This window comes from Phascolarctos cinereus, unplaced genomic scaffold, assembly GCF_003287225.1.
Source record: "Phascolarctos cinereus isolate Bilbo 61053 unplaced genomic scaffold, phaCin_HiC Scaffold_4;HRSCAF=312, whole genome shotgun sequence".
Classification (NCBI taxonomy): domain Eukaryota; kingdom Metazoa; phylum Chordata; class Mammalia; order Diprotodontia; family Phascolarctidae; genus Phascolarctos; species Phascolarctos cinereus.
The window spans coordinates 682344905-682359563 of NW_027555847.1; the positions used below are offsets into that span (position 1 = coordinate 682344905).

General features: G+C 41.0%; 1 protein-coding gene across 2 annotated transcripts in view; it reads left to right on the plus strand.

Moving 5' to 3' along the window:
* LOC110202150 (ceramide synthase 4-like) overlaps positions 1-11914 on the plus strand; it is a 30483-nt gene extending 18569 nt beyond the window's left edge. For both annotated transcript variants that reach the window (XM_020978200.2, XM_020978202.2), the window contains 4 exons: positions 291-419; positions 6434-6540; positions 6908-7064; positions 9716-11914. In XM_020978200.2, the coding sequence (XP_020833859.1) occupies positions 291-419; positions 6434-6540; positions 6908-7064; positions 9716-9805 (483 nt within the window). In that variant the 3' untranslated portion in view covers positions 9806-11914. The remainder of the gene's footprint in view (positions 1-290; positions 420-6433; positions 6541-6907; positions 7065-9715) is intronic.
* Positions 11915-14659: the final 2745 nt, after the last annotated feature.

A 14659-nucleotide genomic window follows, 5' to 3' on the forward strand; every position in this document is an offset into this window, starting at 1 on the left:
CCATATCCAACCCAATTTCCAGCTTTCTCTCCAATATGTTATCAGTCACTTGAACCTGCTCCTTCATCTCCTCCTGGTACCTTCTCTCCCACCTTGTACCTCAATCTCTGCCTCCCCTGAGTAGACTTGGACCTTCCCCCAAAGGATTCTCATATAGTGAGGCAGAAGTGGTGGGAGGAATGGTATTCTTTGACTCTAGGTCAGAGACTAACACTGAGCATGCATGAAATCAGCTACTGCCTTTGGAAGTCTGTGGGGTCCTGGCCTCATAACTGCCCTCTTCTTCCCAGGACTTCATTGGGCAGGTCATCCACCATTTTATTACAATCACTTTGATCTTCTTCGCCTATTCTGCCAACTATGTGAAGGTCGGTGCCCTGGTGCTGCTGCTACATGATGTGTCAGATGTCTTTCTGGAGGTGAGTCCAGCATGGAAGAGTACAGCTAGGATGAGCCTGAATCCCTGGGAGCCTCATGTGTGCAGGGGCCACAGCCCCAGAGAAGGGAATAGAGCTGTCCCTAAATTCCTCCACATTGTTATAGTCTATTGTGGCCCAAGGGCCCCTAACTGAAAGAGAGACTTAAGGACCACAGGTACCTGACTCCAGCCCTGGAGAGGAAGGGAATGACAGCAAAGAGGTAAGACTTTTTTCTCTCTGGCTATATATCCTTACCAGAGAGTAAAAGTCCAGGGAAATCTCTAAAAACAAGATTTAACTAAGGTCTCCCCAAAATAGGGGAGGAAGCACATTAACTGGGTACCTCATTATACAATATGAGTATTAGGTATAGGTAAGCTGTTTATTTCCCTCACCACAATAATGTCTGATGCAAGACTCCCAAGTATGCATCAGCAAATATAGTTAGTTCTGCTATAATGTGACATAAGCATTCCCAAGAAATACCATGCCACCCAAAATTGCCCAATAGGAGGATAATAAAGTTAAAGGCACAGAACTCAAAAAATCAGTGACACACAAAAAAAGAAACCTAATAAATGATACACATAATTATGCATATTAAATAATTAAGAAATATATAAATAGTACAAAAAATGGAGGTTGTGCCATTGGCTTTGGGTTGTGGCTCCACCTGGGCCCTAGGTGCACAAACAAGTTGGCATAAGGGCATGGCAAAAGGGAGTAGAATCAAAGGTGGGGGTGGTATAAACCAGCCTTTCTCTGTTCTCAGTTCCTACTGTACCGTGGAAGATGACACAATTTACCTTAACAAAGACCTGAAGGTCAGTTGTGGAGGTGGTTGTCAAGAAAGGTAGCAACTTCTCAGTGACTCTGAAGTGGTGATATTTTTTGGGTTCTCTCACTGTCTCTTACAGAAGAAATTGAGTAGAAGCAAACTTGAAATTCCTATCCTGCTTGAAGTATTCCCTAATAAATCAGTCACATTGGAACAAATTCACATTTTTTCAAAAGACATTACAGCAGCACTGACCATACAGAAACATAGCCATTAACTCTCTATATTCATTTTACTCCTCCTGAAAGGCACAGGCCCTTTGTATAACAATGGCACAGATATTTCACATTGACCTCAGGCTTTCATTGTCAAGATCTAGATCTCCTAACCAGACAGGGCATGGATTACTTTGGTCCCTCAGCTGCAGGACTATTATAGGAATGACTATCTTCTCTGAGAAACTCTTCTCTTCTGATGTCCGAATTCAGAGCACTGGAACTCTTCCTATAAGGCTACCACCAAGGGTGGAAATAACCATTTCTCAGGCTCACTGATCTATTACCTGCCTTGCAGAGGCATGGATGGTAGAGAAATCCCTTTCCTAACCTTGCTGGAAGTTCAAGGGAGCAAAAGTGAAGGGTCCCAAAGGAGAGTTGACAAGGATGTTTCCATAAATCTCCTGGCCCACTTCAGGAAACAAGGTTCCATCCCAAGTCTGTCTTTCTGATTTTCTGTGGACAGTCAATACCTCAGTCATGAGCACTAATCAGTTGTTGTATCATTCTACAATAGTCTATACCCCTCCCTAAAAGGCCAAAATAATTGTCAAACACCAGTGGGGGTTCATGCAGCAGTGCAGTCGTCAGGGTGCCTGCTTAGCCTTCTTGTGGGGGCCTCCGTGTTTTAAGACCTGTTGCAGCCCAGCATCCTCCAGTTCTTCCCTCTATAATCAGGACTTAGCAGGAGTCATGGGTGAGGCAGGGTTAAAGAGGAAGATATATAAGTCTGGGCAGGGGGTAGAACTGAAAGAGGAGGAAAGTTGGGTAAGGGTGGACATAATTCTGTAGATCTAGCCAGACCACAGAGTGACTGAATAAATTTGGCTAAATGAATCAGTGATGGCTTTGCTAATGTGCTCATGGCAGAAAGTGAGGGAGCCTAGAACCTGGAAGACTGGAGGTCCACCAGGGTCCCAAAAGATCCAGCTCCAGGGCACAGAATACACAGAGCAAAGGGTTGTAAATGCAAGTGGGGAAATCAGTTTTGCAAGCACAAGACAGTGAGGTGTGTCTGGACAATGTTTTCTTTGGAAAAGCCCTGCAGGGTTAGTCAGATAGAAAGTTCAGTGGGGGTTCAGGAGATGACACTGGCCACCACAGAAGTTAATGCAATTTGGTCTGCATTCAAAAAGAGACAGTGACCGAAACAGGGGAGGTAACAGTTATCCATACATCCATCCATCAATCAACAGACATCTATTAAGTGCCTTAAATGCCAGGGGCTGTGCAAGGAATGAGGAATACAAAGACAAAAGAGAAACACTTCTACCTTCGAGGAGTTTACTTTCTATCAGGGAAGACAATAAGTAGCCATGTGAGTATATGGAAAATACAGTCTTGCTATGGGTTGTCTTGGTCAGACAGTATCTAGAATACTGTGTTCAGTTCTCCCGAATATCCTCTTCCCTCTGGATTTGTGTAATTCTGCTCTCTTGACTTTCCTTCTATTTGGCTGACCATTCCTCTATGTCATACTCATTCACTGTGGGTATGCCCCCAGGCTCTATCCTGGGCTCTTTTCTGTAATCTTCTCTGTACTTTCACACTTAGAGATTTCATCAGCTCCCATAGATTCAATGAATATCTCTGTTGGGGGAAACTTCTGGAAGCTATACACCCAGCCTTAGGGTCTCTTCTGAGGTTCAGTCCTAAGTCATTAACTGCCTATTGGACATTTTGAATTGAACATCAAATTCAAATATCAACTGAACATTTTTAAAGTAGAAGTCAATTATGTTTCCTCCAAAATCTCCTCTCTTCCAACTTACCTTTTATTGCCTGGGGCATCCCAGTCACCTAGGCTCAGAATCTTGAATTTCCTATGTACCCTGTACATAGCTTGCTTTGTATGTTTGTTGGCATATTGGTATGTTGGTATGATGGTATGTTGACATGTTGTCTCTCCCATTACATTGTAAGCTCCTTGAGGAACTTCCTTGGCTTCTGTTTGTATCCCCAGCATTTAGCAGAGTGCCTGGCACAAAGTCGGCACTTAATAAATATTATTGATTGGTTGAAATTCTTGATTCCTCAGCCTCACTCCACTCATTATCTCCACTGTATCTTTCACACATACCTCCCTTTCTCTCACACAGCTGCTATCCTCATCACTAATCACTTAGATTACTGCAATAGTCTTATAACTGGTCCCCCTGACTCATCTCTCCCCACTCCAATTCATCCTCCACGAAACTGTCAAGGTGAGTGGTAAAGTATAATTTTGGCCATGTCACCCCCTCTCCCTACTCAGCAAACTCCAGTGGCTCCCTAGTACCTCTAGGATCAAATAAAACAACCTTTATTTGGTATTTAGAGATCTTCAGAACTTGACCTTTTCCTGTCTTTCCAGTTTAATTAAGCTGTATTCCCCATCATGAACTGTAAGGTCTAGACATGCTGGCTTACTTATAGTTCCTCACACACAATACTCATCTCCTGCCTCTTCACTTTTGCCCTGTCTCTCTGACCTGGAATGTACCATCCCTCCTCACCTCTGCCTTGTAGAATCCGTGGCTTCCTTCAAAACTCATTTCAAGCATCACCTTGTGTAGAAAGCTGTTCCTAGCTCCAAACTGCTAATGCTGCCCCCTTCCCCTTGAAGGAAGAAAGATACTTTTCCACAGAGAACTGTCAGTAGTTGGGCAGGAATTTTAGGAACTGACAAACTTGAGAACATCGAGCACAGAAGTCACCAATCTCTTGTGAGTTCACATCCTTTTGGGTAAAACATTTTCTGAGCTCCCATCTCTTCCACGTGTGCCTTTATTTATAAATTATTGGCATTTCCCTTTTACTCATATTAATGCATAATAAAACACAAATATAAATTTCAAAAGGAAGAGAAAAATAAAACAAATAAAATTTTTAAAATTATCAATACACCAAAAACTTTATGAGAACAATGTGATTTAATATGATTCATTATTTTTTAATCGTATGTATGCCTTGTTGGTTAGTAAAAAAAAAAAGCTGAACTGAAATCCAGGTGGGCCTGGGTTCAGGTCTCACCTCTGACACATACTGGCTCTGTAACCCTGGACAAATCTCTGAATCTTTCAGTGTACTGAACCAGAGGCAGCAGCCAGCAACACTCCAAAGTGCAGTGAGAACCAGATCAAATGTGACTGAGAAATATTTAACAAAGTAACTAAAAATACAATAGAACATAGACAATGTTAATATGTGGTTTTCTAATTCAATATGCAGCTGAGAAATCCTGATGTCAGGTTTAGTGACTCCTGTTGTCTTCTTTGAGTTTGACACCACTGCCCTCGGCAAAGGTGCCAACCCAAGTGGATGGTGGGGCAGGGGAATTTCTTCATCCCAGAGTTTTCTAGGCCAATGAAATCACAGATCTAGGCCCTGTCCTTGTTACTTAGTTATTAATTAGTTATTATATATTAATATATGATATATAATATACATTAATTAGTTATTAATCAGTTACTTAGATCAATATAGCTAGTCAAGCAGGTGTAATTCCTTTAAAAAAAAAAAGATAATGCTTTACCAAGATATCCAAAATACAACAATAAGTCATGACTGTCAGGGAATAAAGCCATTTTGATGCAAAAATAACAAGCAAAAGTGAATTGTCTGTGATTTCAACACTACAAAGAGTACTCAGCATGTATCTATTCCTCTTTATTTATGATGGCTTCCTTTGTTAAATTAGGTGGACCACTAGCTAGTTTACTCAATCTGGAGTCGGAAAGATCCGAGTTCAAATCCTCAGAAGCTTCTAATTGTGTGACTCTGGGCAAGTCACTTAACCTCTCTTTGCCTCAGCTTCTTCATATGTAAAATAGGGATAAAAATAGCACCTTCTTCCCAGGGTGGTTGTGAAGATAAAATGAAATGATATTTGTTCCATGTTAAATATGTTTGAGCTATTATTGTTTCTATATTTCAATAGTGTTTTTGTATGCGTCTGAGGAACAGGAAATAGACCAGCTTGGTTAGAGAGCAGAATGCAGGAATGTGAGAAATAAGAGTTGAAAAGTAGGTTGGGGCTAAGTCATGAAGGGCTTTGAATGCAGCACACATGGATTTATATTTGATCCCAGAAGTGGCAGGGAGCCATTAGAGTTTTTGATAAGGTAGTGATATGGTCAGACCTGTACGTTAGGGAGATTACTTTTGCAGTTCAGTGGAGAAGGGAATGGAGTGGGGAGAGACTTGAGGCAGGGAGTCCAATGAAGAGGGGGCTTACAGTGATCCAGGCAAGAGGAGCTAAACCTAATTCTGTTAGCAGCGTTAACTAGAGATAAGAGGGTGTAGTTGAGAGATGTTGTGGCAACTGCTTGGATATGTGTGTGTTGGGTGGGGGTGTGACAAAAGGGAAGAGTCAAGAATGACAGTGAGGTTTCAAATCTGAGTGACAAGTGATGTGGTGCCTTCAAAAGAAATGGAGAAAACCTGGGAAGCGGAAGATTTGAGGGGGACAAGATCTACAATGAATGTCACAAACCATGCATGTCTATTTATTCTGTGACTAGTTCTGGCCTATCCAAAATTTTTAAAAATGAAGTAGGCTTTTTCTCACTGGTCAAGGCCCTGAAAGCCCACCCTCCAAGGGGAATCTTTAGGCTGCATATAAGAAAAAGCTTCCAGGGGCAGCTAGGTGGCACAGTGGATAGAGTACCAGCCCTGCATTCAGGAGGACTGGAGTTCAAATCTGGCCTCAGACACATAATATTGACTAGCTGTGTGACCCTGGGCAAGTCACTTAACCCCATTGCCTAGCCAAAAAAAAAAGAAAAAGCTTCCTAAGGCACAAAGCTCTCTGAAAGTAGAATGTATGATATGAGTTCCCCATCATTGTAGGCCTCCAGGTGAAACGATTACTTATCTAGGGGGACTCTTGAACAACTATGGGTTGCACTAGGTATCCTCTGAGGCCTCTCCCAACTCGGGGTTTATGTGTTACTAAAATTCCCTCTGTTGTCTCTTCCCAGGCTTATAAGATGCTAAGTTATGCACAGTGGAAGCAAGCTCGGGATGACATATTCATCTTCTTTACCCTGGTGTTCTTGGTTACCAGACTCATTCTCTTCCCAAAAAAGTGAGCCTGGGCCTAAGAGGTGGAGTGGGAGAAGGGCAGGAAGGGGGGAAAAGGTCTGAGTCCTGGGGACCTTCTGCTGCTGAGAAAGAGGAGTGAATCTCCTGCCTGAAAAATCCTTCTGTGTATGAGAAAGATGGGATAAAGTCAGACCAGGGGCATCTAGGGGTCCTTTTAGGATATTCGTCCCCCAGGGGTTTTTCATTCTGCCCCTCCCATCTCTTTGGGGTTGGGTGGGGATATTTCTGATGACCAAGGGGTTTAAGCTCTGGCAGCCCACTTCTTCCCCTTCCCACATTGTGACCCTCAATTTCTCTCTCTCTCTCTCTCTCTCTCTCTCTCTCTCTCTCTCTCTCTCTTTCTCTTGCAGAGTCCTCTATACCACCTACTATGTTGCCCAGAAGAAGTCTAAGTTCTTCTTTGGATACTATTTTGCAACTACCCTTCTGATGGCCCTGCAGGGTCTCAATGTCTACTGGTCTTTCCTCATCCTCAAAATGTTCTACAGGTTTTTATCAGAAGGCCAGGTAAGTACAAAACCGGCCCTGGACCATGGACCATCCCCCCAATCCATGACCATCAGCAGGGGAGAATGGGGGGAAAGGGAAAAAGTACTAGAGGTAGAAGAGCATGGGGACTCAAGGCAGGCAACCTAGTGCCAATAGGCACCCAAGCAGTGCCAATAACATATCTTACCCCTTGTCCTTGTCCTTGATTTTTGTCTTTCCCAATCTCTCTCTCTCTCTCTCTCTCTCTCTCTTCTCTCTCTCTCTCTCTCTCTCTCTCTCTCTCTCTCTCTCTCTCTCTCTCTCTCTCTCTCTCCTCTCTCTCTCCCCCCTGTCCTCTCTCTTCCCCCTCTCTCTTTCTCTCCTTCCTCTACTTTCCTTCCCTCCTCCTCACGCTCTCTTTCTCATTTCTTTCACCCCATATCTTTCCATCCTTCTTTTCTACTCTATTTCACCCTACACATTCAATCAGGTGCTGAATCTTGTCACTTCTACCTCTACAATATCTCACCCTTCTAAGTGCTTCTTCTCAACTAGCACACCCATCATCTTAGTGCAGGTCCTCTTCACCTTTCACCTAAATGATCTAATTCATCCTTCACACAGCTGAAAAGTGGTTTTCCCAAAGCACAGGTTAGGCCAGGGAGAAAGGAGATGGTAGAGAGGACAGTATGCCAAAGAAGATAGGAAGAGATGGGATCAAGGGTGCATATCAAGGGATTTGCCTTGGCAGGGAGAAGGGCCACCATTTTTATGTGAGAGAATGTTGAAGGAGGAGATGATGGGAGAAGATGCCTGAGTGATATGAGAAGAGAAAGAGGGGAGAGGAGAGAGTTCTCATTGCATGACTTCACTTGTTTCAATGAAGAAGGAGGTGAGGTCCTCAGCTGACAGAGTAAAGGGAAGAATGCTGTGGGAGTCTTGAGGAGGGATGAAAAGGTTTTAAATTTCCATCATAGTGAGGGTTCTAGCATATCAGTTAGGAAAGTATAAAAAGATTCTCTTCTTCAGTGAGTCCTCAGTTGAGGATGTATAACACATTTGCAGGAAATCTCAATTATTATGATCTTGTGATTTTCTCAATCTCCATTCAGTAGCATGTGAATAGGAACAAAGGAGATGGATGGTGGGAGTAATCCAAGGCTAAGGTTGTGTAAAGTATGATAGCTAATAGGACAAGGAGGCAAGGGATTCAAATGGAGAGGATACCATCCAGCTGGACTGATTTACCAAGGGGTCAAAATAGAAAAAGGAGAGTGTGGCCAGTGCAAGGGTGATAACCTGATAAGGAACTGAGGGTGAGGGAAATTGGAGGTCACAGTGAAGAAGAACATTTGAGCATTGTAAAGCAGAGGGAAAGATAGAATAATAAAAGACGATTGGATAAGTGAATCTCAAAATTTGTGGACACAGAAGTGGAATATTTCTGGATGATGGCAAGCTCAAGGGGATGACCATTTATTTCTATGTATGACTTAGGTGGAGAGGAGTTGGAAATTGAGTTGGAAAGTTAGGCTATTTAAGAGAGTCTCAGCAGATATATCAAAGTCCCCTAGTATGAAGGTAAGAGTTTGGTGGTGGGTTCAGGGTGAGTAGACACTGAACTTATTCAGGGTTGAAGAAAGAAGAATCATCTGGTTGCTGATTGGTAATAGTCACCAGGGCCCAGATTTGGTGATAAATTCATTCACTGAATAAAGAGTAAACTCTCCTCCCCAGTGAATGAATGAATAAAAAAAAAACCACTCATTAAAAGCCTAAACATTGTACTAAGCTCCAGAGATACCAATAAAAAATTGAGACTGTACCCTTAAGAAAGGGGAGGCAACACATAGAGGGCAGTGGTAGCTAGAGAGGTTTGTTTTGTTTTGAGAATAATAGCAAGCATTTATGTAGTGATTTCAGGTTTGCACAGCACTTTATAAACATTATCTCATTTGGGAAGCTGTTGAGATTGTGAATGGAGTCACAATCGATGAACATGCCCTTTCCTGGAACAATGGAATATTGATGCATGTTTCAAAGCTGGAAATAAGGTAAAGGGGTCTCGAGGGCCCATACAGTGCCAGGACAAATACAAGGTCCAGAGGGTGAAACAGCAGGCAGGATCAATGGAAAGATAACAGTGTCCATCCCTAGCTCCCTATTAACACCAAAAGAAAGTATAGACTGTGTTTGTCATTAAAAGTTTGTACCACTCAGCCCCAGTCTACATTTCCAGCCTCACTATACATTGCTCCCATTGTTTCATCCACAATGCTGTCTGGCCAAACCAGCCTTCCTGCTGTCCCTCACTCAGTATCGATCTCCATCTCTGCATCTATGCACATGCTGTTCCCCCATGCCTGAAATGTAATCCCCACTTCCACTTCTTAGAATTCCTTATTTCCTCTAAGACTCAACTCAAGCATTACCTAAATTAAACATTTCCTAATTTCCTCCCCACCTCCAATTTCTACTGCCACTCATCTCAAAATTTACCTGTTTATTTATTTTGCATATATTCTGCATATAATTTTATAAGGGCATGCTGGTTCTCCTGATAGAATGGAAATTCCTTGAGGGCAAGGCCCTGTATTTTTGTCTTGGTTTCTCCATTGATTTACATAGTGATGGGTGCATAGTAGGGGCTTAATAGATGTTTACTGATTGATTGTCCCTCTGGTTTTCAGGCAAAGAATGATGTGAGGAGTGACTTAGAGGAGCTGGACCTGAGTGATGAAGAGTCAGCAATGAGACAGCAGAGCAAGGGGAGAATCTAGTCCAATGGTGTCATAGACATTCAGGCCTGCAGGACAGTGGGGTCTGAGGAACCTGGCTAGCTTGCCCTTGATTGTCCCAGTGGCATAACCTAGTCTAGTTCAGTGGGAGGCCCTGGATGACTGGTCTCTTGACTTCTTGAAGATCAAATCACCCTGAGAAATGTCTCAGATTCTGATTGAACATGGACTCCGTGTAATTAGAGCTGTGCTGGACGGGAGCCCTCCACTTCTGTCTCTGTGTCTGTCTGTGTCTCCACCTTTACTGGACTTCAAGGTGCAGGTGGAAGGATGCTGAGGATTTTATAGTAAATTTAGTGATGTTCTTTTGAATAGCCTTTCCCTCTGAACTCTTGTCCTTGAACTTGGCTGCTGAGGTCCTCAGGAAAACTGTGTGATTCTTTCTTTCTGCCTTCACAATCTAGGCCAGGCTAGAGATTACAGAGATAAAGACAGACAAGAAAAGGACAGAAATCTTTTTCCTGGTTTGTAGAATTGTGAATTAGGGAAATGCCTGTTAGCAATTTTTAGACAACATTCTATCAAGCTATAACATTCATCAAATGGAAAACATAGAAACAAATTTGTAGCATGAAATTATTTCAGTATAGCATACAAAAACTCTATCCTTGAAGGACCATTTGAAGGTTATATCCTAATCCTTACAGTCCCATGAGTTCCAAAAGAGTGGGGTGGGAATGTCAGACTGCCACCAAATGTCTTTTGAAAATGAGCTAATTGAAAGCAGTGGGCTCTAAAATTTGAGCATATGACCCTTGGGAAAATTGAGATTTTGAATGTTACTCTTTGTAAGTGTAAATCCATACTTATTTGGTTGAAGTTTGTTCTGAAACTAAATTATATTGTGGTCTCATTTACATTGGGACATGTTCTATTAGGATTGTTGTAATAAATTTGAACTTAGTGGAAAACACATTTGATATTAAGGCAATATATTGGAAAATACATGGATCAGGTGAACCTATTTCAAATCCAGTCTCAGAAACCTATTAGCTGTCTTACCTTAAGCAGGTCGCTTCACCTCTGTTTGCCTCCTTTTCCTCATCTGTAAAATGGGATAATAATAGCACCCACTTCTTAGGGTTGTTGTGAGGATCAAATGATATAATAATTGTAAAGTACTTAACACAGTTGCTGGCACATGGTATTCTATATAAATGTTAGCTATTTATTATTTTATTAAATATAAGTACTCTGCTGTGTTTTGAATAGGATTGATATGGAATGACAAATCGATAGATGGCAATTTTCTATTTGTAAAGATTTGAACTTCATTTAGAAGAATTGATATTATTTAACTGGGGGAAAAAGTTTTGTGTTACATTTTTAAAATCCATGATATTGTTCATGTCATTGTTGGGCTTCTAATTTTTCTTGTATTTTGGAATTTGGGAAACCATTGTGTGAGATATAGTGATGATACCCAGAAAGTGTTGCAATCCTATCATTAGGAAAGCTACTTCCTTTTTCATCTGGTTACTGTTACCTTATGAATTGAGCTATCAAAGAATGTGGTCACAATGTTTGAAAGCTGTTAAATATTTCATTGGGTATATTTTACCTTATATAATATAGTTTGGGTATAATAATACTAACTTGTTGTTTGGGGAGGGAGGGGAGAAGTAGCAAAAGCCTGTTAAGTTGTCCTTATCTGTGAAGTTTTTAAGACTTTCTATTCAGGTAGGGTCATAAAATCCTCTCAGCCTTGCTGACAAAATGTTGTAAAATGCTAAAATAATGAAGTCTGAGATACCAGGACCACTTCAAGTTCAAGTAGGGGGACTTAGAAGTTTATTTATAGTAAAGAGAGAGTTTCATTTGAAATTATTTGACCAAATTATGAAAATTATGAAACTGTCTCTATTAATGGATAGTATGTATTGAAGTTACATCTTTGAACCAACTTAGTAACAATAGATTAGATTCAACGACTTCATTTTACATGAGGGGTAAAGAGGTAACACAGATTGGAGGCTTACTGTAATCTGCATTTTTCTGGGGTTTTGAGTCAACTGAGACATATTTGGAGTATGTGTGAAACTCTGGAGTGTTATTATCCTTAATCTATAAATAAAGGGTAAATTAAATGTCCTTCGGTGTAATCATTGTTAAATTACAACATGAAGAAGATAATATACTAGCCCTAAGCTGCCCTTAGTGAAATTTTGTTACTTGAAGCAAAATCTTTTCGGACTATAATTTGATATCATTTTGAGTTTTGATTTCTGGTGTGATTGTCTGAATTGTCATTAAGCCATTAATTCCACCATTAAGCCCATCAATTAATTGTCATTAAGTACACCATTCAAGAAGAATGCTATGTACTAGTCAAATGGAATGAAGTCTGAGAACTGCTACAGGTGAATGTCTATGCATAAGAAAATTGAAAGGATGACCTTGCATAGGCAAAGGTAGGATCCTCGTAAACCAGTTCCTCCACTGTATTATTTTCTTTGTGAATGGAAAATTTTCCCACCTGGTTAATTCTGAGCCTGGCTTTGATATCCTGTGAATAATGTGGGGCTTTAGTGTATGATTCACTAGCAACTATGACTTTTACCTGGAAACAAATAGAAATAAAGGAGTTTTCCCCCTGTTAAGACTTATGTCAGATCAGTCAGATCAGTCCCTTAAAGGGACAGTCTTGATATAGTCATAACCATGACCTTCCCTTTTCTTTCCATAGCAAATTTATATTATCAGGGCAGGTAAAGAGTAGAAGTTTTGTCATTGCAATACTAAATATATTAATTAATATATTAATACTAAAAACACCTGAGTTACTATAATAGGATGCAAGTATAAAAGGTCCTATCATTTTCAATCTGAATTTGTGGCTACCTCCATATCCTGAGCAACTAAGTAAATGAGTTCTTAGGCTTGCCATCCCCTTACTAATAGTTATATATTTGTGTATAAGATTAGGCTCTTGAGTATCTTGTTCTTTCAGGATGTTATGGGAAATTATACACACACACACAGAGACATGTGTGTGTGTGTGTGTGTGTGTCCTCAAAATGAAGGATAGGATAAAGGTATAAAAGTGTTTATAAATTTACTGGAGTACTAAACTTTGGAAAGGCAACAATATCAAACTGTTAGAAATTTAAGGACTAGGAGATACACACACAATTGGCTTTAAAATGTTTCTAATGGAAATATTGGCTTTGCACATGTTCTGGTAATAAGTTCTAAAACTGGATTAAGAATTTTACACATAAAATTGCATTAACAATTGTAAAGAGATTTTAAATTAATCTTTTACCCTTATTTGGAATTTTCTGTTTGATTGTTTTGTTGGTTGTTGCGTTTGTCTTTCATTCTTGAAGAGGACCATGACATCAGGGAGACGATGACATGACTTGCAATTGACTTTGATTTGAGAGAGGGAGGGCTGTGCAAGGTCACCAGCTTCACTTTCTCCTCCAGAGCTATCTGGGTCCAGTGGCCAGATATTCATCAGAATGACTAGATATGGCCCAGGATGCAATGGGAGACCCTGGCCCTTTTAAGCCAAGGTCTTTTCAGGTTCTCACTTTGAGTGAAGTAATGCCCATTCAGTGAATAGGCCTCTTTAGGAAGTGAGTCAAGGGATGGTCCCTTAAATAAATAAATGAAATGATAAATAAATAAATAAACAATCAAACAGGGAGGGGAAGACCCTCAGGTTCGCTGGCCAAAAGAGAAACAGTTACTATTTATATTCACTCTGAGGCAGGAGGGCCCAAAAAATAATCATGAAGTGCTGCTTGGGCAGGGACCTATTGTTGTCCAATCTATGAGCTCCAGAGTGAATTGGGTTTAAGGCTTGGTCTTTGAGAAAGAAATCTAGCCAGTAAATCCAGGAGATGAAGAAGGAGAGAGAGAGGAAGAGGCAGAGGGAAAGGGAGACAATGAGCTGAGTTACCCAACTGGAACTGGCCAGCTGGGTCCCTATTCAGGCAGCTCAGACTACTCACAGGCTGTTTGTCCTTCATTCTCAAAGAGGACCATGACATCAGGGAGATGATGACATGACTTGCAATTGACTTTGATTTGAGTGAGGGAAGGCTGTGCAAGGCCACCAGCCTCACTTTCTCCTCCCTCTGCTTCATAATATGAAGGGACAGGAGGGCTCATTTTACACATCAGGCCTTCTTTCAGCCTGTGGATGATGTTGTCCATATCAGATACAGGGTAAAGATAAAAAGAGAAAGTGCTGTGTAAAAACTGAAGTTCTCTGAAATTTTAGGTGAATTATATGTTCCTAAAATGGTGTTCTTATAGCTCTATTGTAGTAGAATTGGGTCCATAAGGTCTGAACAGGTTTTTACCACATGAGCTAATTACTGGCAGGCCAATATGATTAGATTTTATCACATGCTATTAAATTATACTAAGTCTTTTCACTAGCATTATCTAGAGAATCTCCACAAGTGACCTGAAACCTAGAGACGGTCAAGGAAATACTTCCACAAACCTGCCCTGAACTATGCACAGCTGTTTAAGAGATGCCCAAAAGATACTTACTAGACTCCTGAAGGTCGTAGACACTGCCAAAGTACTTGAAACTCCTAAGGCTGCAGCTTTATTGGGTTTCTTTATTCACCTGGTTGCAATTTTGCTTGTTTTATTAGTTCTATGTGTGTTGTGGAGCTGTTGCCTATTGTGCAAACTGCTTATCATTTCTGCTTGGACTGATGCTAATATGGGAGCTAAGATCCTTGTACTGCAGGTTTGCTGGTCATGGTTTGCCTATGGAGTTTATGCAGAGGCCCATCATGTGTTCTCTAGCTGCCTTTCTTGTCGACACTTTAACTCCTCAAGGAAGAAAACTGTGACAAAAAGGGGGAAGGA